Here is a 26,057-nt window from a genome sequence, read left to right on the forward strand (position 1 = left end):
GTCGGAGGAATTTTGTGGAGGACTGTCTCCTGTGAGAGGGGGACCACAATGGAGCAGGGGGAAGAAGTTCCAGAAGCTCCCCCCACTGAAGATGGAGTAAGTGGCAGCACTGACTGCACCCCCCATTCCCTGCCCCTGCGCTGCTGGGGGAGGAGGTAGAGATATCGGGAGCAGAGCTGAGCCCGGGAAGAAGGGAGGTGTGCAGGGGAAGGTGTTCTCAAGATGTGGCAATGCTTCTCACTGTCCTACTCTGTTACGTGTTGTTAGTGTCTGTAATAAATGTATATTCTTTTTTTCCTTCCCCTAATGAGTCTGCCTTTTGCTCGTGACCATAAAGGGGGATTTTTTCCCCATCCCAGTCCTTATCTTGAACCCCAAGCCTGGCTGTCTGTCCCTTCTTACTGCCAGAAGAGAAGGGAGAGAGAATTGTTTCATGGTGGTTGGCTGCTGACCAGGCCCAAACCACGACAGCCTTTTTGGCACCCAATGTGGGGCAGAGGGTTGTGATTTGATAAGGATATTAATTGGGAGAGGTAACGAGCAAAATACAGACTGAACTCTATTAGTGGAATGATCTTTACAATGTCTCTAGTTGTAACTGTGGGGAAGTTTTTTTTCCTGGTGTGGTGAAGGGACTATGGGTGGATTTTCTGTATTGTGTCTCCACCACTCACTCAACCCAGGACGATATCTCAAATGGCACTCAGTAACTATGTTTATGCAAATAAATCCAACTCCAGGTGAATAATCAGTGATGCCTAGACAACTATACAGTTGGCCAAATGTAGGTGCTTACCTTAGGGAGAAGCTGAGTGGTTCATGGATTTCACTAATTGTATTGCTAATACTTCTACTGGCTTAGATATCTGTTGTATTTTGAGCCCAGAGGGCAACTGAACACCACACAACCACTCAGGAATGGGAAGGAAAAAAATTAAAAGAAAAATCTTGGAATTGAGATAATGACAGGGAGGGATGACACACCAATTACAGTCATGGGAAAAATACAGACTTGTTAGGGGAAGAAAAAGAACATCTGTTTAATTCAAACACCACCAACACTTAACAGACAGAGTAGGACAGTGAGAAATACAACCACATATTAAAAACACCTTCCCCACCCCTCCTTTCTTCCTGGGCTCAGCTTTGTTTTAGATTTCTCTACTTCCTCCCTCTCACCAGTGTAGGGAGCAGGGAAAGGGGGTTGTGGTCATTTCATCACACATTGTTTCTGCTGCTCCTTTCTCTTCAGGGGGAAGACTTCTCACACTCTTTCCCTGCTCTAGCATGGGGTCCCTTTCACAGGAGAGAGTCATCCACAAAATTCCTCCGACATGAGTCCTTCCCACAAGCTACAGATCTTCTCAAGCTGTTCCAGCATGGGTCCCTCCTGTGTGTTGTAGTCCTCCCAGCGATGAACTACAACAGTGCAGGTTTCCCTCAGATTCCCAGCCTTCTCTGGGCACAGCCATCTGCTCCAGTGTGTGGTCCTCCATGAACTGCAGCTGGGCATCTTCTCCACCAGTGACATCCATGGGTGACAGGGGTGGGGTGGCCCTGCCCACTCACTACGTGCTGTGGGGGAGTCTCTGCTCCAGCTCACCTCCTTCTCCTCCTTTCTTCCACTGACCTCAGTATTTGTGTAGATGTCCTCCTTGCAACTCCTCACAACTCTCCCACCTCTTCCCAGGTTCCCCTTCTTAACTATGTTATCACAGATGCATGGCCATGATCACTAATTCGCTCGTCCTTGGCCAGAATTGGGTCTGACTTGGAGCCAGAGGAACTTCAAGAAGCTTCTCACAGGGGCCACAGCTGTATCCCCCACCTCTATTACCAAAACAACCCACCACACACACACACACATACCCAACACAACATCCAAATCATATATAAGATGCAATATACTGATGCCTAAATTTAACTATCATAAACTGAGCTGAACACCACCTTACAGAAAGTGTATTGCATTGGGTATTTCTTATCACAATATTTAATTCTTCCTGAGCATCATTCTCTGTCATGAAATACACTTTTATTTAAATTGATTAACTGTTTCTTCCCTTAGTTTGAGATGCACTGAAATCCTTCATGTTTTTCAGGCCTGTTTTTTCCAATGTCTTCTACCATCCCTCTGCTCTGCACTGAAAATCCATCTCTGGGTAGATAAGGGAACCTTGAGGAAGCTCCACATTGGCAAATCTGCCTGCTGGAAGGATTTATTTTAATCTGGATTCCACACAACTAAGCTTTTAGCAGAAAGAATGTTGACAGTGTAAGAGTTAAAAATCGAGAAATTTCAGTCACCTTAACAACCTGTCTGTGCTGCAACACCAAGAAAAATAGCAGAAACTGTTGTTTTTAATCTTTCCAGGTTGTCATGTAGTTTTGGAAAGGATTTTGGAAGAATACTTGAAGAGTTAAACTGTGTAAAATATGTCAGGGTATTAAAGGAAAAGAAAGTAGATCTTAGTTGATATAACTTAATGTATATTGCAGCTGTCCTTTGGTAATCATTCAAATCTTTCTAAAGAGAAGGTGTATCTCAGGTTCACATTAGGTGAACTGGCTGTGAGCAGGGGTCAACGTTTCCGTGCAGTTTTGTGGACTGCACACATCCAGGCAGGCCAGCAGCGTGCGCCAGGAGATGGCAGTGCCTCCACGCAGACTGCACAGCACTACTATGTGGGATCATTTTTGGAGGACAATGGCCCCGTCTGACAATAGCAAGACTGGCTACATCACAAAAGGGACGAGAAAAGAGGAAGAAGAACTGAGAGTGCTGTACAACTGGTAAATGATGAGAACATCTAGACGTTTGTTGGCCAGAAGCCTTGGAAGTAGCAAACAGGAATATAGAAAAACAAGATAAGGATGCTGAGCTCTGCCTGAAGAAAACATGTCAGGCTATGGTTGATGGGAAACATCTGGTCATTTCTTAAACAGTGAAAAGTTTTCTATCTTGAGCTAAAAGTGTATAGAACATTGTGTTTGTGCTTGTAAGAGTTAATTAACCAATAGGCTTTAGGATAGCAGTAACTAACTTGCAGACAATGAATTGTCTGGTGTATTATGGACAGGGGGTAATAACCAATCAAATGTTAGTCTTAGGCATGTGAACAGTGTGTGAAGAATGCATGTAACCAATCAAGCCTTCTGTTTATGTGTGATTAGTTGCTAGGAAGATTTATAAATGCACTTGTATTAGCAATAAAGGGATTTAGATTTCTGATTCTTATAGAGTTGCTGGAGTCTGTGATTCTCCTCACCATTAGACTCAGCTTGTGATAACCCCTTTGTTCCATTTGAAGGCCTGCTGCAAAGTAATGAATCCCTGAAGTGTTCCCTACTCCTGCATACACCATCATGTCCTCATATGCGACACCAAGAAGAGATCAGCAGCCTTTTCACAGCCCAAATAAAACCATTTTCCAAGAAAATTTTGCACTCCCCTGGATTATTACCCTCATCACCAGTGTGTTCCAGGTGTGCCCTTTATTCAAATTATGTGAATAGTGGCTTTGTATATACACAGAATATCCACATATACACAGAATCGAGTATAGCCTTTGATACTAGCTTATGGCTTACACATCCAGGTCCAAAATGTTTGAAAAGTGAAAGGCTTGGAAATGTTAATAGCATTGGGAGGGATGCAGTGACATTTTGGACAAATGATGGGAAGAGCAGGAGGCTGGTGAATTGGTGAGTTTGCTGGAGAACTTTTGAGTCATTGAGTTGGATCTTTGAGATGAGCTGTGAGGGTGACTGGAAAGCGATTGAGACATGAGGAGATATCTGGGGATTTGCATCACCAAGAAGATCTGAAACTTGTTTCTAATCTTTCCAGTTTGTCATGTGGTTTTGAAAGGAATTTTGAAAGAATACTTGAAGAGTTAAAATGTGTAAAATATGTCAGGGTATTAAAGGAAAAGAAAGCAGCTTTTCTCAGTTGATATAACTTAATGTATATTGCAGCTGTCCTTTGGTAATCATTCAAATCTCACTCAGGAAAATGCAAGCTGAATGTGCGTGGTGATGGTATATGGGTACAAACTAGGTTGTGGGGTCTGGTAGGAATGGTGGGATTGCTAAAGCTGTTGAATTTTGATGAGGAGACTGAATGCTGAATGACTGATGGAAAGATCCTTCATGGTGTACAGGGACCTATCACCTCTCTTTGCCATCTTTCCTTCTACCTCTGGATCACTGGTCCAGTAAAGAAGCTTCCTAGCAATAAAGGAAAAAGACATACAGTGAGATAGGTGGTCTTAAAGTCAAATGCAGTCCATCCTGGGAGCTCAGCTTGGAAGTGGGAATTGATGTGTGACACAAGATGTCTGGTACATGCACCAAAGAAATTATGAAGTTGGGAGAGAAAGTATGGTGAGATTGTATTGGGATGACGAGTCTCCATAACATAAAGCCTCAGGCCAGATTTTTTTTCCAAAAAAAATGTTCCCACGTCAGCTAAAAGCAGAAGCATAATTCACTCCAACTTTGTGCCTTCCCAAAGGCAGATGAAGAGATATGGGTCAATTCCTTCATACAAACAATTCATTAATGCTTACCACAACTATTTCCTCAAGAAAACATTCAGAAGTAGTCAGGTACTTGAACTAACAGTATTATCTCAGAAATGGATAGAAGCAGGATACAACAGACCTATGTCTTAGTGATGGGAGTGGGGTATTGTCCTGGTTTTGAGTTTGTGGTGGGGTTGGTTTTGGTAGCAGAGGAGGGGGGCTTCAGCAGTTACCCCCTGTGAGAAGCTTCTCGAAGCTCCCTTGGCTGCAAGTCAGCCCCACCTCTGCACTAAAACTGAGCCAATCAGCTGCACTTCTGCAATAGCATATTTAAGAAGGGACGTGGTGAGGAGGAGTCAGACTTGTGAGGCGGAGTTGTGACAGCTGCGCGAACACCAAGGTCAGTGGAGGAACGGAGGAAGAAAGGAGGGGGGAGGTGTGCCAGAGCAGAGACCCCCCTGTATCCTGTGGTGAGACGGCATGGCCGTCACCCCCTGCCACCCATGAAGATCTACAGTGGAGCAGTCATTGATTTATGACCTGTGAGGTGTTTCACATGAATGACAAAAGTGACTGTGCCCAAAGAAGACCAGGATCCTGTGGGAAGAAGCAACGCGAGCTGTTTTAGTTCGACACTGGAAGGATTGCAGCATTCGGGAGTGTCCCACGCTGGAGCAGCTCGGGAAGGGCTGCAGCCCATGAGAGGGACTCTAGTTGGAGAAATTTGGTGTCCCACATTGGAGCAGTGTAGCGAAATGCTGCGGCCCGTGGGAGGAACTCACATCGGAGAAAGTTTGTGGGGGACTGTCTCCTGTGAGAGGGGGACCACGATGGAGCAGAGGGAAGAAGTTCTAGAACTTCCCCACCACCAAAGATGGAAGAAGCAGCAGCACTGACTGCAACCCTCATTCCCTGCCCCCTGCTGAGGGAGGAGGTAGAGATATCGGGAGCAGAGCTGAGCCCGGGAAGAAGGGAGGGGTGGGGGAAAGTGTTCTCAAGATATGGAAATACTTCTCACTGTCCTACTCTGTTAAGTATTGTTGTTAGTGTCCGTAATAAATCTGTGTTCTCTTTTTCTTCCCCTAACGAGTCTGCCTTTTGCCCGTGACCATAATGTTTGATTTGCCCCTCCCGGTCCTATCGCAAATACCAAGCCTGGCTTATTTGTCCCTTCTCATTGCTGGGAGGGAAGGGAGGAGTGAGCGGCTGTGTAGTGCACAGTTTCCTTCTGAGCTCAAACCACAACAGGTATTAACTCAGGCTGCATGATCATGTAATGTGAGTCTTTTCTTGGCTGAAAAGGTCAAAATTGTATATATTAATTGGCTTCAAATCTGTATCCAACACAATTATAAGACTGTCTTTTTTTAATAAAATCTCACATGAAATATCCAAATTGACATCATTAAAATTTACAAACTCACAACAGCTGTAATCATCACTTGCATTTTATATATGTACATCATATACATATGTTCACATCACTATGCTAGGCAGCATACTTAAACAACACAGGAGCAAAGATTACTTTTACAAGGAAAACTGTTAAGGAGGTCAGAATAGACAAAATGACAGCTTTTAGAGGACATTTGATTCATTGGAACAGATGGGTTAAATGCCTAATTAATAAAGGACTGATCTGAATCATATTTATAAAAATCTGGAAAATTCATCTCTGCTGTGATAATGGAACTAGAGATAAAGCACTTAAAATCAACAGAGGTTTCCACAAAGCCAAATATCTCCTGGCCTAAATAATTAACCAAAAGTAAACCAAAATGAGGTACTGGAGCACTGCTTTTTAAAGCTAAACAGATATTGCTCTTCACAGAAACCCATCATGTACTTCAATGGCCATGGTCTCTAGCAGTGCTTTCAAGCCTGAATGCAGGTTCTCCTGGGAATGGTCCTATCTTGAAAGGAACTATAGCTGTGTCTAGTATGCTTTATATGCCCTTTCTTTACTTTTGGAGAGTCTGAGGTAGAGTCCAGCTCATCCCTGAAGAAAGAGGAAGGTCACCCAAAGAAGTGATGTAAGCACAACATTGTCTCATTATGTTTTACTAGACCATACTTTGCTTCACTAGACCACACTGCTGTGTTGATAATTCTGACTCCTGAAAGCATCATTAAGTGGGGTGATAGTGACCTGAGAAATGATAGGCAGGACTGAGAATCACAACAATCACAGCAGATTAGTTCTCAAAGGGAGGTCCCAAAAAATGCACAAAACCACAGTTTAATTGTGTATTTAATTGATGGATCCAGACAATCGTCAAGGTTATGGTGGTAGAAGGTCTGTTCCAGATTCACAGACACCAGCATCCAGGCACTAAGACTAGGTCTGCAAGTTATTCTGAGCTCAAGGTAGCCCAAATGACATACTGCATTTGATTTGCTCTATGTTCTTCCTTCGTATGCACAAAATCTACCTAATGTCCAGCTACTCTATGTTTTCCCATGGTCAAGAAAGGGCTTGGGGTCCTCTGGCCTAATTTAATCTCTCTGTTAAACAGGCATGAAAGAAAAAACCCAAGCAGATATCATAACTCATTCTTTTCTTTGTGTCACTCTTGAGACACCTTGAGATTCCTTTTAAAGGAGATTGCTGATCCATAGGTAGGTCCTTAGCAAGTTTCTGCACGTAATTTCTATTAATTTGGCTGAAGTTGGTCTCATTAAATTGGTCTCAAAAGAGCTAGTAAAACATCACTAATCAGTATGGCAAACCTTTGCCACCACATAACTGTTTCAGATGAAGATCAGGAATAGTGCTATTGAAAACTCCAGCAACATTAACTAAGACATGACAAACATGTTGGGTCTGAAAGGAATTAATGTATTTACTTTTTTTTTTGGGGGGGGTGGGGGGGTGTTAACTTGTTGATTCACATTAGCTTAAGCATTTAATGACAAAACAAGTGGATTTTATATTCTTAAAGAGAGATAGAGAACCAGTGTTGTGATACTGATCTGTACCAGTGGTAAAAGCAGCTCATATTCAGGACAAGAAATCCACAGAAAGCTCTTGGCACTATGGAAAGCCATAAAGGATCCAAGCTGTCCATCTCCTAGGTAGTTTGTTACAACATCACAGCAACCCATCCTGCTAGAAAAACTCAGACAGAAGTTACACCATTCTGGTACACAGATGTTTTCCTTTTTGGACTGATTTTTTCAAGCAGTGATAACTGAGTGACATAGTTGACTGGACTGTTTTCTCTGGACACAGTCCCGTGTTTGTGTATGAAGTTCAGGTATTCTTGATACTGCCATTTGCACAGTTGTTTCTTCAGTTCACTTTGAACCTATAGAAAAGGAATTTAAAAACAAGAATCAGAAAAATAAGACTTAGTGAACATTAAAGGTAAAATATGCCAAAATGTCAGCCTGACTACTTAGCCCAGATGCATAAAGACACCCAAATCAGTCAGCATCAAGCCTTAGCACATTTTTAGAAGAATTTAAGCTATGTCCTTATTCACTTTTGAAAATAAACAGATTTATTTTCCAAAATTCAGAGGATGACAGGGAAGTTTTTGACTGCAGTTTCTTTGTTTATTGTTATAGGTCTGATTCATAAATATTTCTACCTTTTTGTATAATTTCTATTTTTCCTCATACACAGTCTCCTTGCTATGACTTAATATGCACAGTAAGGGTCCTTCTCCAGGCTTTCACTTTAACCAGATTGAATTCCCTCTTAAAGATCCCTTACTGAATCTTAAAGATAGTGAATCAACGTGAATACATACTACATTTGAGAGAAGTCTCAGGAATCCTCAAAAACATAGGCAAAACTGATTTTTCTATCAACTGACACACAACTAACAGGTAGGTTGAACAACCCTGGAGGTTCACAGCCTACTGCTAACACTACTGGGACTGGGGTGAGGAGACAGGGGGAAAACAGGCTCTGTTGCCCTACAGAAAGAAACTCACACTCAAAGCTGTAGCAGAGGGAGTGCAAGTAGGTGCAAGAAACGCACAGTTCTTGCTACCATTCGCATGAGAAATCTGCTTCATCTCTATCTGCTTCTTCTACAAGGGGGGTGGCTCTCCTGAATGTATATAAAGTGACTTATAAATGACAACATAAACTGAGAAGATATGTCAAATGTTTCTAACCATATAGCTGCCATTTTCTGTGGCTGTCATTAGTGCTGAAAATCTATGACAGCATTATAGTTATAGCACCATTAGCACAAATCCACTCCAAATTAAATGTAGTTAATGTTAAGTGAAAAGATTAATTCTTACAGGCGATGCATGTATGGACAAATGTGATTTAAGTACTCTGAATTTAGGAATTAATCTAGTAATTCTGTTATCTGATCCTCTATTAGGTATGGTCTCTACAGCGACATACAGAAAAGAGGGTGAGACATGCAGAAGTACATCTTGGACATCAGGGCTCCCTGAAATTCACTGACAATATTTATCATTGCTTATTATCTATTCTGCTCTTATTGTCTCTGTTAACCACACAGGTATGTCAGCCCCTGTGCGCAAATTCAAGTACGGACAGAACATACCCTATGGATCTTTCAAGACTAATAAAGAAAATAGGGTCTTCCTCCACCAACCCAGTACTCCAGTGCTATCTCATCAAGCTCAAGACTCTTCAACAATCCTGTGTACAATATCAGCCCTTACTTTCACCTCACAGAGATACCACGTTGCTTGGCAGCAGCACAGTCTCTCACATTGTTGTAAATACTTAAAACTGAAGAAACACACATAGAAAATAATTATTTTTATGATTTCAGGGAACCATAACAGATGCACTGACAAGTTGTAATGAGTGGCCAATCTGCTTCAGAAGCAGTTAGCCCTAAGCAGCATGGACACAAGCCAACACATACCACTTAATTTTGGGGCCAGAGATCACTTTCTGCCTGTCCCTTTTTTAACACCTCATAGATTGGTGTGTTGTGAGATACAATATGCAAACTATTTAAAGGCTGTTGGCAAGGAGTCTATGCAAACAGAAGGAAGGTGGGAAGTAGAGCATTCTGTATTTACAGTTAGTCTTGAAGGCACTCTCTCAGAACAGCACTAGAATGGCCATTATAAATGGTTTTCCTAAGTAACAAACATATTTTAGGCATTGTTAATCCTCGGGTGGGATTAATTTCACCTATGTTTAGCTATCCCTATGAGAAATGTCCAGCCTAAGCTAGTGAGGAGACTGAGGCACTGGTAGTGGGTCATTCTTCTCATCTAGCCTATACATTTTTCTGAGAATGAGGTGCGTTTCTACATTTTCTCATGGCTTTTTACTCATTCTGCTCTTTTGGGGAAAATGCAAGTAAATTTAGTTATTTTTTAAAATGATAGACTTTCTAAAATGCACTACAAGGAATTTATCTAAATTTTAACAATGTTACAAAACCAGGAAAGAATGTGTTTGAACAAAACTACTGAAAATATACAAGCTTCCATGGAAAAGGGAAGGGGAGAGCGAAGAAACCCACTAGGAGAAAATAAACCTAAAGAAAGTAAGGAATGTTACAAACTTTCCATAGAGACATCGTCATGATAGCTATGAGACATAAAGCAGAAAAAATGTCCCCTGACAGTAAAATCACTGACCATTTGTAAAGGGTCGTTGCTTCAAAACTTATTTTGTGTCCTTCTGTCAGAACTACATGAATACAAATAAAGTTAACAAAGGTAAGAAGGGAAAACAAAATATGGGTATTTCATGCTTTCAGGAGCAGATCAAAGCACAGATCTGTTCTGGAAATAAGAAAAAAAAATGAAAAAAAAGAGAATCCCATGAGTTTAAAAGGTTCTGATAATCTTATATACTTGCTACTCACCTCTGCATTTGAGAAGCAATATAGAAGAGCGACAACAAAACCCTAGGACAAGGAAGGTGGGGAGAAAAAAGCCAATCATCAGGATTTAAAGTATAGAATCAGAGAAAGACACCAGGTTTCATTCAAAATTTGAGTAAGACAGTAAAAAAACCCATATTTTCCACTGTTCTATTGAAATTTAAGTGATGTGCCTATTTATTGGATTTTCATAAAAATATTAATAAACTGGCAACACTATATGTATATTATTTTCCTTGTTTGAAGATGCTAAGGACTAACTTACTGTTCACTGTATCCTACAAACAAGTTCTCCCTCAGATAAGGTAGTAGGGACCTCTCTCTTGATCTAGTCTATATTTACTATAGTGAATAAACTGGGTGAGGAACTGCTCTTGTTTTGCATCTTTACTGCTAAACTGTCTTCTTTCAGTTAGAAGAAGATGGCTGTGTTCAGTCAACAACCTATTGGGAAAGGTCTTGGGTTCACATTCACCTAGAACTACAGTCAGGTGTTGTTGGGGGGAGTGTTAGTCAGCCAGGAGCAAAGCCATTTTACAGGCCATGCTAACAGGAAAACACTGGATAGGGCTGGACTACATCTGTATAAGTAAAGTGAACAAGGAACAGGCCTGAATACTGGCTTTTGCTTCTATGTGTTGTTAAAATGTCAACACAGCCCATGACACAGCTTTGTCTTGGGCCAGCAAATGTTTTCACACAGAGTTTGGTCATGGTCGAGAGGTAAGTATGGAAGATGGATCATGTTCATCACATATCAACATGGACAAGCTGTTGTGGGGTGCAGGTGAAAGGGTAAGGAAGAATACCTCAGCTATTAATTACAAACTGTACCATAGCCAGGCCCTGGCACTCTGAAATCCAAGATACTGTTCTGAACAGTGATATAGCAAAATAAAAGAAACAAAGAAGTATTGACATGATAGATTCACTATTGTTAAGGAGTAAGGGCAGAAGAGGTTGTTCTATTATAATTATTTTTTCATTCCTTTTACCATCACCTTTATTATATGTGGAATTAGTTTCATTCAGTTCACCTTAGTCCATAAACTGGTCTTCATGGCACTTTGTCATTGTTATTCAATAAAGGTAGATATTTTATTTTTTTTTCATTTTTTATTAATGAAGTCTGAGTCAGAACTCAAAAATAATGTGAGATTTCAAATAATAAGGTAATGGAACAAACAACAGAGTTGCGAAGGAGTAGGATGGAACAAGTGTGTTGAATTAAGACATATTATTGACACCTACTCTAATAACCAACCTAAAATGTAAAAATTCTGAGAATGTGGTGTTTCAGACAAAGCCTCTTAAAACTGATAACCATTTTGTCCAGCTTACCTGAAAAGAGCCCAAGCCCAGCTCAATATAAAGGCGAGCTTCCAGACCAGTACTTTCTGGGAAAAATGCAAATACAATGTAGTGCACTCCAAAGAGGGGGATTAAGAGTAATGTGGATTTAGCAAGTCTCCTGGGAAACCAAGAATTAAAGAACAGTGCACTGTTAGAAATATGGAACTAATGATAGCGATTATATATTGGAACAAATTTTAATACAGAGGCTAACTCCACAATGGAGGCAATCACATCTAACAAAGCTATGGAAAGATTACTTTCTGCCACTCTCATCATCAACACCTGGTGAACAAAGATGAACAAATCAGCATGCAAGTTTTCTGGATTGACTTTAAGGGTTCTTCTCCCTGCTATACATGCAAAAACACGGGCACCAAACTAAGTACTCTGGTCTACTCTCCAGAGACTAATTTCAATTAAATGTAGGTATCTATCTCCCACAGAAGTGTCTCAACTTTCAAAATTATGAATGGAGATCAAATCATCACTGTCCATAGGACTTGATTTAGTTGTTTAAACAGTGGTGTGAGAGCCACTGGTGATGTTCTAAGGTTGTCTGCTTGGCCTTCAGCTCACTCCAGAAAGGCACAGGTCTACACTATGTCCTGTGCCATAAGTAACAGCCATTTGGGATGAAAAGGAAAGTTTACATGGTTATTTCTTCTGGTGATTTCTCCTTCTGTTAGTAAGGAGTAGAACATATTCTGTACCTGTCCATAAAACATTTCCTATAGCAGCTGAAATGGGTCAATACCAAGAGACCCAGAAATACTTACACAAAGTGGCTTGAATGGCTCCCTCTTCCCTCTTGAGATTTCAATTTATGGACTAGAATTCTGATCACATTAATAAATATAACAAAGTTAATCTGAAAAGACAAGACAAAATCTGTAAACTTACTATAAATCAGGGCGTATCTTCAGTTGATATAAATTAACTAAAAATCCCCAGTCATAGGAATTGCATTGCTATAAACTAGTACAGATCTGGTCTTAGATCAAATCAACAGCATTAGAAACACTATTCATTTTTCCCACCAATATATAGTTATACATAAAGATATGCTGGAATTTATGTTGAATTAATATAGACCTATGTATCTCAATATTATTTTATGTCTGATATTAACTCCTTGTATGTGCTGTCAGGATCTAGCAGATCTTACATGGTCTAAATAATCCCCCATGTTCCCTTCAATCTTTATGACAGGGATCATAACAGATAAAGACCTAAATGACATACCATTTCCTCCCTAACTTTAGATGGAATAAATGTGTGCATAAGGGAGATTTTTTGTCTTAAGTTTACATCCTAAAAACCCCTTTTAAAAATATACAAGATAAAATTATCTATGTGCATTTCTTATATTAAACCAGCTTCCTTTTATCTAAGAATCTGGTCAGTATGTATTGCCTTTCTTCAGAAATGACTTACAAAGACACAGATGTGACTGGGATATGTGGAATACAGGTATCAAGATGATTCCGTTATGTCCTAGAATGACTCTAGATAATATAGGACTTACCCTTTTGGTTGTGATTTAGAGTGTTTTGGGGGGAAAACCACAACAAAACCAATAAAAATAACAACAAAACCACATTATACAATAATTACCAGCTATTTCAAATTCAGTATTATAGCATGTGCTATTGGTTTTCTTCCAGCTTATTGGAAGGAAACACTAATTTAGTTTTCACATTTAAAAAGATACTCAAGACAAAATGAAAAAACATACTAATACAGTTAACAGAATGGGGCCTTTGATGATCCATAACACCACTCCATTTTCATCATCATCCCAACATCTGAAAAAGCAAACAAAACCAGTCATTTTATCTGTCCCATGTGAACTTTCCACAATACATTAAAGTATATCAGCCACAGAATAGTAAAGTGAACGGCACTAAGTTTTAAATCATTGTTTAAAGGCCCCTGACAGTACTGGTACCTTGATACATCGCTAAAAGTTCCTGTGAAGCCCAATCTAAAGGAATTTTATTCAGTAAGAGGTAGGGGTTGAAGAACCAAATTAAAGTCAGGAAATGGACACTTAGATTTTCAAGCTTCTTTCTTGCCCTTCTGTTGAAAAAGTGACTGTATTACAGAGTACAGATCAGAACCTGAATACTGTGCAACCATGAATGTAATGAATTTGGGGTCATAAGGAAATAGGCAAGAAAAACCTAGATCCCCAGTAAAGGTGCTGAAGGGAGAGAGAAGAACGAGATTTTGGCCCATGTTTTGAGGCTGTTCACATATTTTACACCAATAACACCCTAGTTTAACTCCCTCCAGTCAAGTGCCATGAATCCTAGGTTATATCATGTCCCCCTCTTCCTGTATTTCCCCTTTCAGTTCTGTGACACAAGATGTTTGGCTGCATAACTATAAATCTTACAGATGGTGGTTTATCCCAGCATATCTGACCATAAGGTGTATCTTTGCAATGTGAGCAACGTGAGTTCAGACCAGCTGTATCTGAAGAACTTGGGTTTTCTGTTTGCTAGACTATCAGGTAAAAGATGAGTGGCTCTGTTACTTCAGTTTGTTTATATATCTAATATTAGAAGAGCAACCAAATGTATGGAGGATCTGCAATGAGACATCTAACTGTGTAGATGTCTTCATCAGATTTATTCAACTACATTTCCTTTGCAGTCAAAAGAGATCAGTAAAGCAGATACAATCTCATTTTAGAGTGGACATCTAAAATACAACAGAGAAGGGAACTGAACAGGTAGGCACTTTGCTGGAAGAGCACCAGTTCAGACACTTTTCAGCCCCTTTTTAAGCCTGTGAGAACTTGTCAGAGCTCTTGTTCCTGCTCTCCACCTTTCTCTGAACTCTCTTTGTAACTGGAGTATTTTATGCCAGATTCTTTTGCTACAGATGCAACAGATAAACCTAGAAATTCCTTGGATGAGGAGCAGTGGGAATGAAGGAAAAATGAAATCTTCCTTGCATCTTTCCTCGTTACAAAAAGGAAGCACAAGATGTGGAAAAGGAGACCACTTCCACTTATGAAACATTACAGTGCAGAACTACTTCTGCAGACTTTCTCCAGTAATCTGAAGAAAAGAAAATAGGATGTGCCAAATGTGGTGGACAATAGAACTTACTGCTTCTACATCATTAATCAGAGTCCTGAGAAGTTAAGTGTAAAATAATCTTTTCCAATGGATCATCCATGTAAAACGTCCTGAAGGTCTTCAGGGCAGCTTTTAATAAACAATCATCTGCTTTATACCTGGCTCTCATATTAGAAGCTATAAATAAAAAAAAAAATTAAAAATAAAAGAATCAACTGAATTAAAATTAAAGAAACTACTTATCAGGAAATAATGCATTTGTTTGGGAGGTACTTATTTGAAGAGATTAGGGTTAGTAATTTATGGGTGATTTTATTCAGAAGCAGTGATTTTCTTAAAATATAATTATTTCAAGGACTGGGCATTAGGAAACTAAATGAAATTTTAAAACTTACTGTGATATTTCCAGGATTTCTTACTCCATATATGCACATCAGAAGACTTAAAACTCTTGCTTGTATATGAAGTGTAAAGATTAGAGGCACAACTCTGGAAGAATTTTTTTGGTGTTCTGTCTTTTATATCTAATTTTCCCCACCAGAAAAACAAAATATAATACAAAATAGGATGCTCTTGGCTTCCTTATCCAAGCTCTGACTTACCCAGTATTTTGTTGATGGATTCTTGTGAGAACCCAAGCAAACATCACAGCAGCAGGAGCTCCTGGACAAATCAATATGGAAAACAATATAATTATTTTGAATACTATGTCCCATGGAAACTTTATTCCAAGAAGGTTCATAGTGTAGTAGGTTGGATGTACATTAAAGATCAAACAATGGGTCAGACAATTTTAAATATCTTTCTGAAATAACTTAACTTGCAGTTCAGGGAAAGAAAAAAGACAATATAAAGAAGACAGGAGAATGAAATCAAAACAAAGGAGAATAAGGAACGTTGTGAAACTGCTTTCAAAAATAACAGCTAAGAATTACTTGAAGGTGTGGATATGAATTACTAGCACTTGTGAAGCTAGAGGAATCACTTATTTAGCTAGAGCTCTTTTCTCATGTAAATTGTGACCAGCATACAAATCCTTGTACACTAGCTAGAAGAGGCCTCCTGAGAGGCCTCTGCTAATCACTCTAGACACATCAGCTGATCAGCATTCCCTGAAAATTTATCTAAATCCTGGAACTGGTGATTTCTAGCTTCACTTTATCATTGCTTATCCTTCTACATTTATGACTGAATGGTTATTTCTTTATATTTTTTTTTTTTCCCAAGGAGGCCTATAAACCAGCAATTGCTTTTGCTCTCCTTCTGTGGAATTGAATTTCCAAAGACTAAGTGACTTTCAAAGCTGCCACAAAGGGACTCTAATCTGTAGCAGGTGACATTTTCACTGATAAATCTATAGAAATATATGTAATATCTTTTTAAGCCTCATTTGAAATTTGTAGGAAAGGCCCAGAAGTTGTCCATCCTAATTTTAGACCTTTATTCAAGGCCTTTAATCTGGGACCATATTCAGTTCCAGTTGTCTTTTTAATTAATGAAGAGAAATATTTACATCCATATCACCTAACATCTGAGTTGACGCTGAGATGTCTCTCACTTTCCATTGATTATAGGAAGAGATGAGGATTGCTACATTATTAACAAAGGTATTTCCTTTGTTATCTCAAGTTAGCTATGATTAGTCAAGGTCTAAGCATCTAGTTTCAGAAAGTCATAACTGAAATAGCTACAAATTAAGATCCACTTTCTAAAATTCAGACTTGTAAAACTTAATTACATAACAAAAATGTCTGAGAACCTTAAGATGAAGGATAAAATACTATTTACTTCAGGAGAATTTGCTTTTCACTCTTAAGACAAAAATGTCAGTGTAGCCACTCAATTTGGGTGTCTCTATTTTAGAATAGCAAAGATGAGGTACAAGAATATCTAAGAGTCACAATAAAAAATTCTCTGCAGTGAAAGTAATTTTATGCATTATGTACACACATTCTGACAATCAGAGACAATTTTAATTGTTGTATAAACTCAAAAGATTCCTTAAAGCTGTAATGTGTCAAAAAAAAAAATAGAATTGTTTGATTCCTAGGTATGAACTCACATGATTTAAGATAAATCTCTCTAATTCTGTTTATTAAAAAAAAAATGTCCATTTAGTTAGTCACCCAAACTTCTTTAGTTAGGGAAGGCTACAGATTTCCAGGATGTTAACCAGCCACATTACTCAACTTCTTGAGGATTAATCACCATTATGGCATGCATACCTCATTCTACCAACTGAAGGAGAAATCTGGTGACATAGTTTAGATTAGATGGCTAACGTTTAAATTACTGTAGTTGCATAAAATTAATTTCAATCGTAAAGAAGAGTGCTGCTGTCTCTCAAGTAGTCTATTCATAGTGCTTCTAGTAATCCACCCTATCCTGTCCTTCAAATTTTTGAACAGTTAAATATATAACAAAAGAAGAAAAAAAAAATAGTGGTATGATTTTGATGTAGTAGTACTGCATGAATGGTCAGCTTTCAACAGAAAGGTGGCAACTTTGATAGGCACCTTTTATCTCAGAACAAACATTTTATCTAGTTCTGAAAGTAAATGTAAATACTAGATAACACAAAAAGGAAAAGAGTACTAACCCCAGCCAGTAAATATGAACCACCATACATACTGCTTGTCCGAAACAAAAGTCAGCAAAAGCAGTGTTTGGAGGTATATCCCTTCTATAAGAAGCCAGAAGAAATTGGCTAAAATACTGAACTGGAAGAATGCCACAGCAGCCTTACAAGAAACCTGGAAATGCAGAGGGGAAAAAAAAAAAAAAAAACAAAACAAAACAAAACAACAAAAACACTATTAAGTCTACTCTCCATTGTGTCTGGTTTCTCTACAATTATAAGCAAAATTCAGTATTACCACAGAGGAATGAAGAAATTATTACAAGATTTCAGTAGGTTTGTCATTCCATCGTTTCAATTGACTTTACTTCAGTTTTTGGAAAGGGAAACATTGACCCCTTCTTACAGATGAAATTCTCTACTGATAGAAACTGTTACAGCTTCATTAGAGTCAACAGACTTGTACATATCAAAGTTGGATGTAGACATAGCACTTGGTCTTTTGGTTTGTGTAGTGTTGTTTCTTTTAAGATTTCAGTTCTGGCAAATTAAAGAGAAATGGGATTAAGAAATCTCCATGTTCTCTTCAGGTTAAGAATTAAATGTTAAAGCGAGGATAAGGAATAGGGGAAGTTTAGTACCGTTGACATTAGGCAGTGGTCCATGGTTTCATCTGCAAACAAAACAGCATCTTTGGTGAAAACAGCAATTGCTCTCAGGATAAAGGAGACAAACAGGTGCATATGGATGTAATTCCGTGTACAGTGGAATTTTCTGACATGGAAAGAGAAAATAAAAATTCTTATTCAGGAGAAGTTTCTCGTGGTCTCATCAAAACTCAGAAAGGAATACAGGCTGACTTCAAACACCTTCCAAAGCAAATAAATGATCTGTCACTATCTGAGAGGGAACTAGACACAAGGTAGAATAACAGTTATTACATGTTTAAGCTAATGAAGGTACTAGTTTAATTGTTCTTGAATCTCCACACACTTAAAGGAGACGCTAGAATCAGAGAGTAACTCTGAGACTCTTAGGCTGTGTTGCAGTAATGCCTTTTAATTATTCTAAATAGCATTTTTTGCTGAACAAGCTTGCAGACAGTCTCTTCAGCCCCTTTCTGGCCAGAGGAGACAGAATATTGAGTGGGTGTCAGTCACATGTTGTGGGATGGCTGCCAGAGAAGTAGATACCTTACCCTGGACTGTATTTCCCTACGTTGCCCTGTCCACGATTTGACCTTGAGCTGAAGGAAACTCCTTCAAGGCTTGGACATATCAACATCTTGGGTCTGGGTATCTCTAGAAGTGATATGACCTTTCAGACTGCAAATCCACTCCAGTAAGGACGCTGTTTCTGTGCTCTGCACTCCTGTATGCAGAGTAAGCTTAAGGCTTTTGTCCAAGTACATTGGAACCAAGCAAAACCAGGATTCATTTCCTAATAACCAACATCAACAAATATGACATTTAAATTTCTTTAAATCTCTTTCTATAGCTCCCAGTTATGGAATCAATGGTGTTTCACAGAGGGATTAGACAGTTTAGAATTACTGCTTGTTCAGAGGCATGAGACACTCAATTTCTGCAAAGTATATCCTGTTATTCACTGGAGGAATAGTTATGTTAATAGTGATAACAGGTTGGAGCATTTCCACTGTGTGGTGTCATTAAAAAGAGTAAGACATACTGCCCAGCCAGCTTTGTTGTTTTAACATCTGCAGGGAAATGCAACAACGTGAATAGAGAAAGACTCATTGCCATCAATGGTGTTATATTTGAGAAGGATTTTAAAAAAAAAAGAATAAAAGAATACCACAAAACAAAAACACAGAGGGTTTTAGAGGAATTAGGATGAGGCTGTCTTAAGACATCCTGAAAAAGAGACCATTTGTTTTTACCTGAAAGCAGCAAAGACAATTAGAGCTGTAATGAGTGAAGTCACTGATGCTGCATAGCCAGCAGTGTAGACACGCCAAAATGCAGAATAATATGATTTCTGTGAGAAAAAAAGAACATAGACCAATGCTGATGGTTATGCAGCATGCATGCTGGTGTGCTGATTTCTCCAAGATACATATTTCCTTACCTGTCAGACCCATCAGTTATGCACTGCTTTGCATACTTGAGATCTGCTTCAGTGTTTCCCTCCATTGCTAAAACACTTTTTTTTTCTTTTGATCCCTACTTAACCTTACACATGAGATAAATTTCACAGCCCACAGGCTCATCTCCATGTTCAGCAAGAAAATGTTAACATTGTTAAGTAATTACATTTTTTTCCTGTATGTACCTAAATATTCTAGGGGGCTGAAACCTGCTGATGGGTGATTTGTGAATCCATCACTTTAAACCTGGACCATATTTGATAAGTATTGGTTTTCATAAACAGCTACAGCTAAAAGAGAAATAAAACTTGCATTTTGCAGGTAAGGAAACAGAAACACTGTGAAACAGCCACATTGTATTGTGGAGGTTAAACAGTTAAAGCCAAGAAAATAACCTCACAGTCTAATTCTTTGGACAAACAATTCATTCAGTTGTCATATACTGTAATGCTATAAATTCTTTATAGTTTATTTGTTCATTTATTTTGCACTTAAACACCCTGTGTCCTAAGAAAAATGAAACATGTTTACGTTGCTTTATCTATGTAAATTTTATTCTGATTTACTACAAGATCACCTAATTATTTAAAATCCCAAGAAACCAAATTCTCTGAATCCAAGCAAATTTCCTCCTCGCACATGCAGTGGACACTTTGTTCTCTAATTGATATAAACTCTGTCCAAAAGGCAACAATTCTAGGTTGAGACAACCAATTAGCAATTTTAAGTAGATCCATAAATAAATCATGTAACCCTGACAATTTAGGAATCATCCTGGTGTTTCTGAAATTGTCGTAATCTTTTATATAGTGTTTTCAAAACACAGTTAAAAATCAGAACATAAGTTCTTCAATTGAAAATGAAGTACTTTGATGTGTTTTATCTGTTTTTGTAAGGTAACTAAAAAAGCAACACCATATGCAGAAGACATGATAAGTCCTCACTGCAGATACAAAATACAAAACAAGTGGTTCTTTTAGAATATGAGGGGGATTCTTCTTACTTATTTCCCTATGTTTACAATGTAGTAGAGCTAACTGATCTTATCTTCCTTTTAAACACCTTGTGAGTTTGACTAGAATAGCAGACTAAACACAGTTGCAGTACAGACATGTGCTCTGCCCTGAAATCTTCCATAATATTAAAATGTAAATATAGTCCCTTGCTTGATTTCAGCCTAGGCCAGCTACAAACTATGCCTGGTTTAATACAAGCCAGGGACTGCTTGGAGAAAGCCACCCTGGAGAGTAAGAGAGTTTAGCTCTGTGGGTGAGAGCCATGCCATGGCAGCTGGCCCCAGGGCTGGAGAGCTGTGCTCCAGAATACATGCCACTTTACGACTTACATCCCTTGTGAACTGTTTGCATGATTTTCAGCACCTTTCCAGAAGTTTTTTAGGCATTTATCTTTCTAGCTTCCCCACAGTGTAAAGAAGTACAAATATTATTAGTTTACATGTGGGGAATTGAGCTCCACATACCTATTCTGACTGTTACAGCCGTGCTTGAGTTTCTGATTTCATGGAGCCAAATGGATGAAGCCAATTGTGTCTACACTTCCTAAAGATTCAGATACCTAAGCTAGTGCTTCTGTGCTTGGGCTTGCACGCCTGGAGAATCAAATGGTTTACTCCAGATATCACTCAGTGTTAGTGATGACAACCCTCTTCACTTTTCTGTGTCTTGCTTTGGCCTGTGACAAATGACATTTTCCACTGTTCAGTCATGACTGCACACTCACAACGTGCTATATGATTTAGTCTTTTCTTTCATAGGTCGGAGGGAATCCATTGCTTCTATCAAGATACCACAATAGGAGGAGGAGGCACTGACATACCCCTTCTTGCATTTGTGCAAGAAGTATGAGCCTTGTCCAATACAGACCGGAGATGAGGGGATGGAGACACTCCTATTCTCTCTTGCTGGAACTGTCCATTTTAGCAAAGGTCAGAACTCAAAGTCAGAGGCAGCGAGCATGTCTCCGTTAATCAACAACTTTCAGCCACGAAGCAAAGTTCACCACTGAGACACTACCACCACCAATGAAGTGTGAGGCATTACTATTCTGGGGCCAAGTACAATGATGAGGAACATGGAAATTTAAATCATATGAAGATATGGGTGAAAAATAAATGCTTCTGGAGCCTAACTGGGTACCAATGAAGATCATCAGATAAGAAAAATAGAGGTTCACTTCCTACTCCACTGAACACCTAAAATAAAGTGTGAAAATACTCAATGACATCCAAGGGTTCCCTCCTCAAGACCTGAGTTGACCACCGTGCAATAAAGTTATAGAATCTTTTCCTCTGACTCAAAGAACAACTGGAAAAAAATCAACAAAAGAGATCCAGAAGAATTTTCCCTGAAAAATTCCACTCAGGTTGGTAAGGCTCCTCTGGGAGCTGGGTGCATGATGAAGACTCAAATCAACTTTGTCAGAGAGCCAAAGACTTTATTAGGTAGGAAAAATGAACTAATCATGAGTCTACTTATTAACACCAACAGGAGATATTTAGGTGGAGAGGAAAGTGCTACCTGCTACTCCCTTGCTTTATATTAAGCTTACTTTGTTAAACAGGCTCCAAATATACCTAAAAGATTTGAGTTTGTCACTGAAGACTGGTAATTACTGGATTCTGACAGGGATCACATGTGTGGGAATATCCAATTACTCAGCACACAGAAGAGGGTGCTCTGGAGATGTCTGCATGCAAGAAATAAAAAACTCACCTGATCCTCAGGCCCTTTACTGGAACCTTCATCAAATCCACAGGCAACAGTGTATGGTGGGAATGGTTCTGACCAATATGCATCCTGTGTACAGTTTCTCTGAAGAAAGCCTTTCATGGTAAAATATATCAGAGAATGAATCAGGGTGGAGAGGGGATGTCTTTAAGTTTCAATGAGAAACAACAAAGTTTTATTCCTAATTTGATTCTTAAATTAGATACTTAAAGGTCTAGTCATGTTCAGCAAAATTAACTATAGAGTTGTAATATTCTATATATCTATTGTTTGAAACGCTGAGACAGATGTTCCCATTCATTTTGAGATGCAGTGGAATTTCTACATTTCATATGGAAAATTCATTCTCTAAATTCAATCCTTACACAGAGGTAATCAAATTAGGCAGCCTATCCTACATTAACAACGTAATTTGTGCTTGTGGACAAAGCCTGGAGCCACCTGATATAGCTTTGAAGTTAGATAAAATTTTTGAACTCTGTCCTGTTCCTACTTGAGGAATGGCCTAAGTAACATCAAGAGGTCCTTTCTAACATTAATTATTCTACGACTTTATAAATCAGTGAATCTATGAGATACTTGTATTCCTTTATAAACTTAACAACATAGTGTGGTTACCCATATTTTTTAGACCACCAAAGAAATTAGAAAATTTAGTACAGCGTAACACAAGAGTGCCAAATATTGACCATAAACCAAGATGTGTATCTGGATAATTACTGTATGCCAACTAGCATAAGAACATTGTGAATCAGGAAAATATGAAAGTTACTGAATCTTTAACTATTAGAATTTATTTAAAACAAATATATAGGGATAAAAAGAATAGGAAAAAAGTCTTGCCTTGGATATTAGTGATTTCTTCAAAAAATCTTGGACAGGGAACTTTAACCACTTCCCCAAAAGTAGCTCTGGGCCAGCAGGTTAAACCATCCCAATCTCTGGAGCATCCTGAAAGAAAAGTGACTCTAAATAAAGAAACACACAGAATATCACACTGCTGATTTTCCATAATGAGATTGTCTGTGGCTTTCCCACTAATTCATATGCAAGAGCCACAACAGAACATGCAGCTCTGCAAATGAAGGGTTGCATTGTTTTCCTCTTCTCCTTGAATGTATCGTTGATCACATATGCACTTGGAATTCCAGCTGGTCCTTCCCCCACCTTATCTCATGAAAGAATGTACCTGAAATTCAAGGAGACACAATCTGAAAGTCTTTCTATTGTCAAAACAAAAGTCACCAAAATAAAAATATTGATTAATTATTATCACTTGAGATTTCTCATTACTGATTTCAGACTTTAACTGAAAAACACCAGACCTGAAAATTCATCCTTAATCTCTTGATTCCATGCTTAAACTCTACCAATATCATCTGATTTAAAGGAAATAAGAGCTGAAGTCCTGGTCTTAGGCAATCAGTCAAATTTTTTCAATGGACTTCAATATGGATTAGATTCATCCCAAACTAGAACAGTATCTCCCGATATCATATAAAATAATCATCATCATTCACGAGGTTCCCTAAACCAGAGATTGCTAGCTGATCACATAGGGCATGCTAATACCTGGGAGCGCGATAAAAAAGGGATTCAGAACTTATATTTAATCACATTTTTGTCACGTATACATCACATTGAGACTCAAGCTGTGGTCATGCAGCATGTGTTGGCAAGTAGGTGTGGGTGCAGCAGAGAAAAATTATCAGTATGCAAAGGTGCATGGACCAATAAAAAAAGCACCGTGCTGTAACTGAAACCAATCTCTAGGTAGTCGTAAGGTGGATATAAAGCAGTGCATAAGTTTCATTTGGGAGGTGTTATTTTCTTTCACTGATTCTTTTCTGTTTCCTCTGTGACTGATGACAAGGCAAATCTAAAATTGTCAAGAGCTGAAATGTGGAAGCAATATTACTTGCTTGTAGCAGAGCAAAGTTACTCTCCAGCTTCCAAAATGATAGTCTTGAGAATCTCCCACAGCATTATCCTCACATCACCCTTGGGAGAATGAAAGTCCTGGTACCCCCAATTTGCCAGATGGGAAAATAGAAGGCCTGATTCATTATCTCTAATTTTAATTGTCTAAAATACGTTAGCTAATCTTAGCTAATGTTCCTAATAGCTAAGAGACAGGGACTTCCAGAGCATGATTCATCCCATATATTGGCGGTTCCATTCTGAGGACAGGATGAATCACTTCTGCAAATACCTAGGTCTCTCTGATGATTATAGCCTAAACTAGGCTGATAATTTTCAAATTAATAAAGTCAGGTAATGAGTCCCACTTAGACATGCAGAAGCCCACACACTTAGACTTAAGGACTTAAAGGATCCATCTTAGAGGGACTATAGTACCTTTGAGAAGCTGGGTCTAAAAATCTATTGTATTTGTCAATGTGGAGTTAAAAACAAGAATCGGTTGACCTTATGTAGGACTGGAACCTCTATGTCTTAAGTCTTAGCTATGGCTTCATTTCCAGTGACTTTTACAGTTTATATCAAAGAAACCACTGAGTGCAGAGGCAGAAAGAACATTCTACATGCCAAGATTTTCAAGACACTAGTGATCATTCAAGTCACCTGAGACCCCGTAAAGACAACTGCAGTTGGAATTGTATCAAGTAATGTTGACATGATAGATATTTAAGTCTTTTTCAATAATTCAGGGCTCGTTTTTTTTTTCTTTTTTTTTAGACAATGGAGAAAACCAAGCATTTTTAGAGCTTGATTCAATTGACCTATTTTATACATCTACTTCAAGATGAGAAGAATTGTACCCTGGACTGTATTGATGATACTCATTAGATATTGCTCTGTACAAGAATAATGTGGAACTACTTCAGATTAAAAAGTCTGCAACATAGACTAGTTCCAGCACAGATTCTCTGTGACTACTGAGAAGTACCACTGTACAAATTGTGATCCTTGTTTGTCTCATTCAGTTCCAAAAATTGAAATGCAAGCTAGCGACTTTTGTCAATCTTAGTCTAGTTTTAAAATATTCCAGATAAAATACTGGGGATTAGTTGTTTTTTTTTTGATCTAATGTTTCATTTTAAAATACATTGAGAAAGGCTGAAATAACCAAATAGATTTTTATTAGTCTTTCCATCTCCAGAGAATAAAAGATGGAAAGAAGAGCTTTGAGAAGATCAAAATTGACAAGGTTTAATATTTTTAAATAATTTAACAGAAATTTAAGGGATTTTTATTTTTTATTAGTAGCCTTTGCTACAAAGAGGATCCCAAAATCATGTCATTATTTTTCTGGTAAAGAGAAAAACGTCATACTGTAATGAAAGTAAGAAATCATTATCAAAAATACTTGATTTTTGTCTGATCTTTTCGGTGTGTTACTGGGTGTTCCAAGTGCAAAATGTGTCCAGGCAGTATTCTGGACTTGATTAAAGGTGGGGGAAAATACCACTAAAATAGAGTAGACAAGTACAAGAAGGATATCAGACATCAGATTGATTAGAAGTGCTGCAGAAGAATAAATAAGATGTTAAAGGAAATATCCTGGGGGTTAGTCTCTAAATTTCAATAGGCTACTAAAGGCAGACTACCAGGAGGTTGCAACATTTCTATTCACATCAAGTGTGCGAGACATCTTTGTCTCTGTAGAAAATGAACATATGATAATTCATGTAACTGAAAAAGTATCACTGAGGCAGATTCATATTTTTCTAAACAAAGTTGGCCAGAAAAAATATAACTAAACTTTTGAAATAGTTTGAACATTTTGAAAGATCACTTTGAATGAATTCAAAACATGTCTTCACAATGTCAAAACCCCAGCAAAGAGAAC

At 38.4% G+C, this 26,057-nt stretch overlaps 1 protein-coding gene across 1 annotated transcript in view; it reads right to left on the minus strand.

Moving 5' to 3' along the window:
• Positions 1-6,010: 6,010 nt before the first annotated feature.
• LOC104368920 (vasoactive intestinal polypeptide receptor 1) overlaps positions 6,011-26,057 on the minus strand; it is a 30,996-nt gene continuing 10,949 nt past the window's right edge. The window contains exons 3-13 of the mRNA XM_033002863.2: positions 23,090-23,197; positions 22,232-22,341; positions 19,293-19,390; positions 18,034-18,166; positions 17,414-17,567; positions 15,417-15,477; positions 13,461-13,530; positions 12,502-12,593; positions 11,711-11,840; positions 10,352-10,393; positions 6,011-7,834 (exon numbers count right to left, since the gene is read on the minus strand). Coding sequence (XP_032858754.1) covers positions 7,646-7,834; positions 10,352-10,393; positions 11,711-11,840; positions 12,502-12,593; positions 13,461-13,530; positions 15,417-15,477; positions 17,414-17,567; positions 18,034-18,166; positions 19,293-19,390; positions 22,232-22,341; positions 23,090-23,197 — 1,187 coding nt within the window. The 3' untranslated portion in view covers positions 6,011-7,645. The remainder of the gene's footprint in view (positions 7,835-10,351; positions 10,394-11,710; positions 11,841-12,501; positions 12,594-13,460; positions 13,531-15,416; positions 15,478-17,413; positions 17,568-18,033; positions 18,167-19,292; positions 19,391-22,231; positions 22,342-23,089; positions 23,198-26,057) is intronic.

Source organism: Tyto alba, unplaced genomic scaffold (genome assembly GCF_018691265.1).
Source record: "Tyto alba isolate M040663 unplaced genomic scaffold, T.alba_DEE_v4.0 Super-Scaffold_38, whole genome shotgun sequence".
NCBI classification, from domain to species: domain Eukaryota; kingdom Metazoa; phylum Chordata; class Aves; order Strigiformes; family Tytonidae; genus Tyto; species Tyto alba.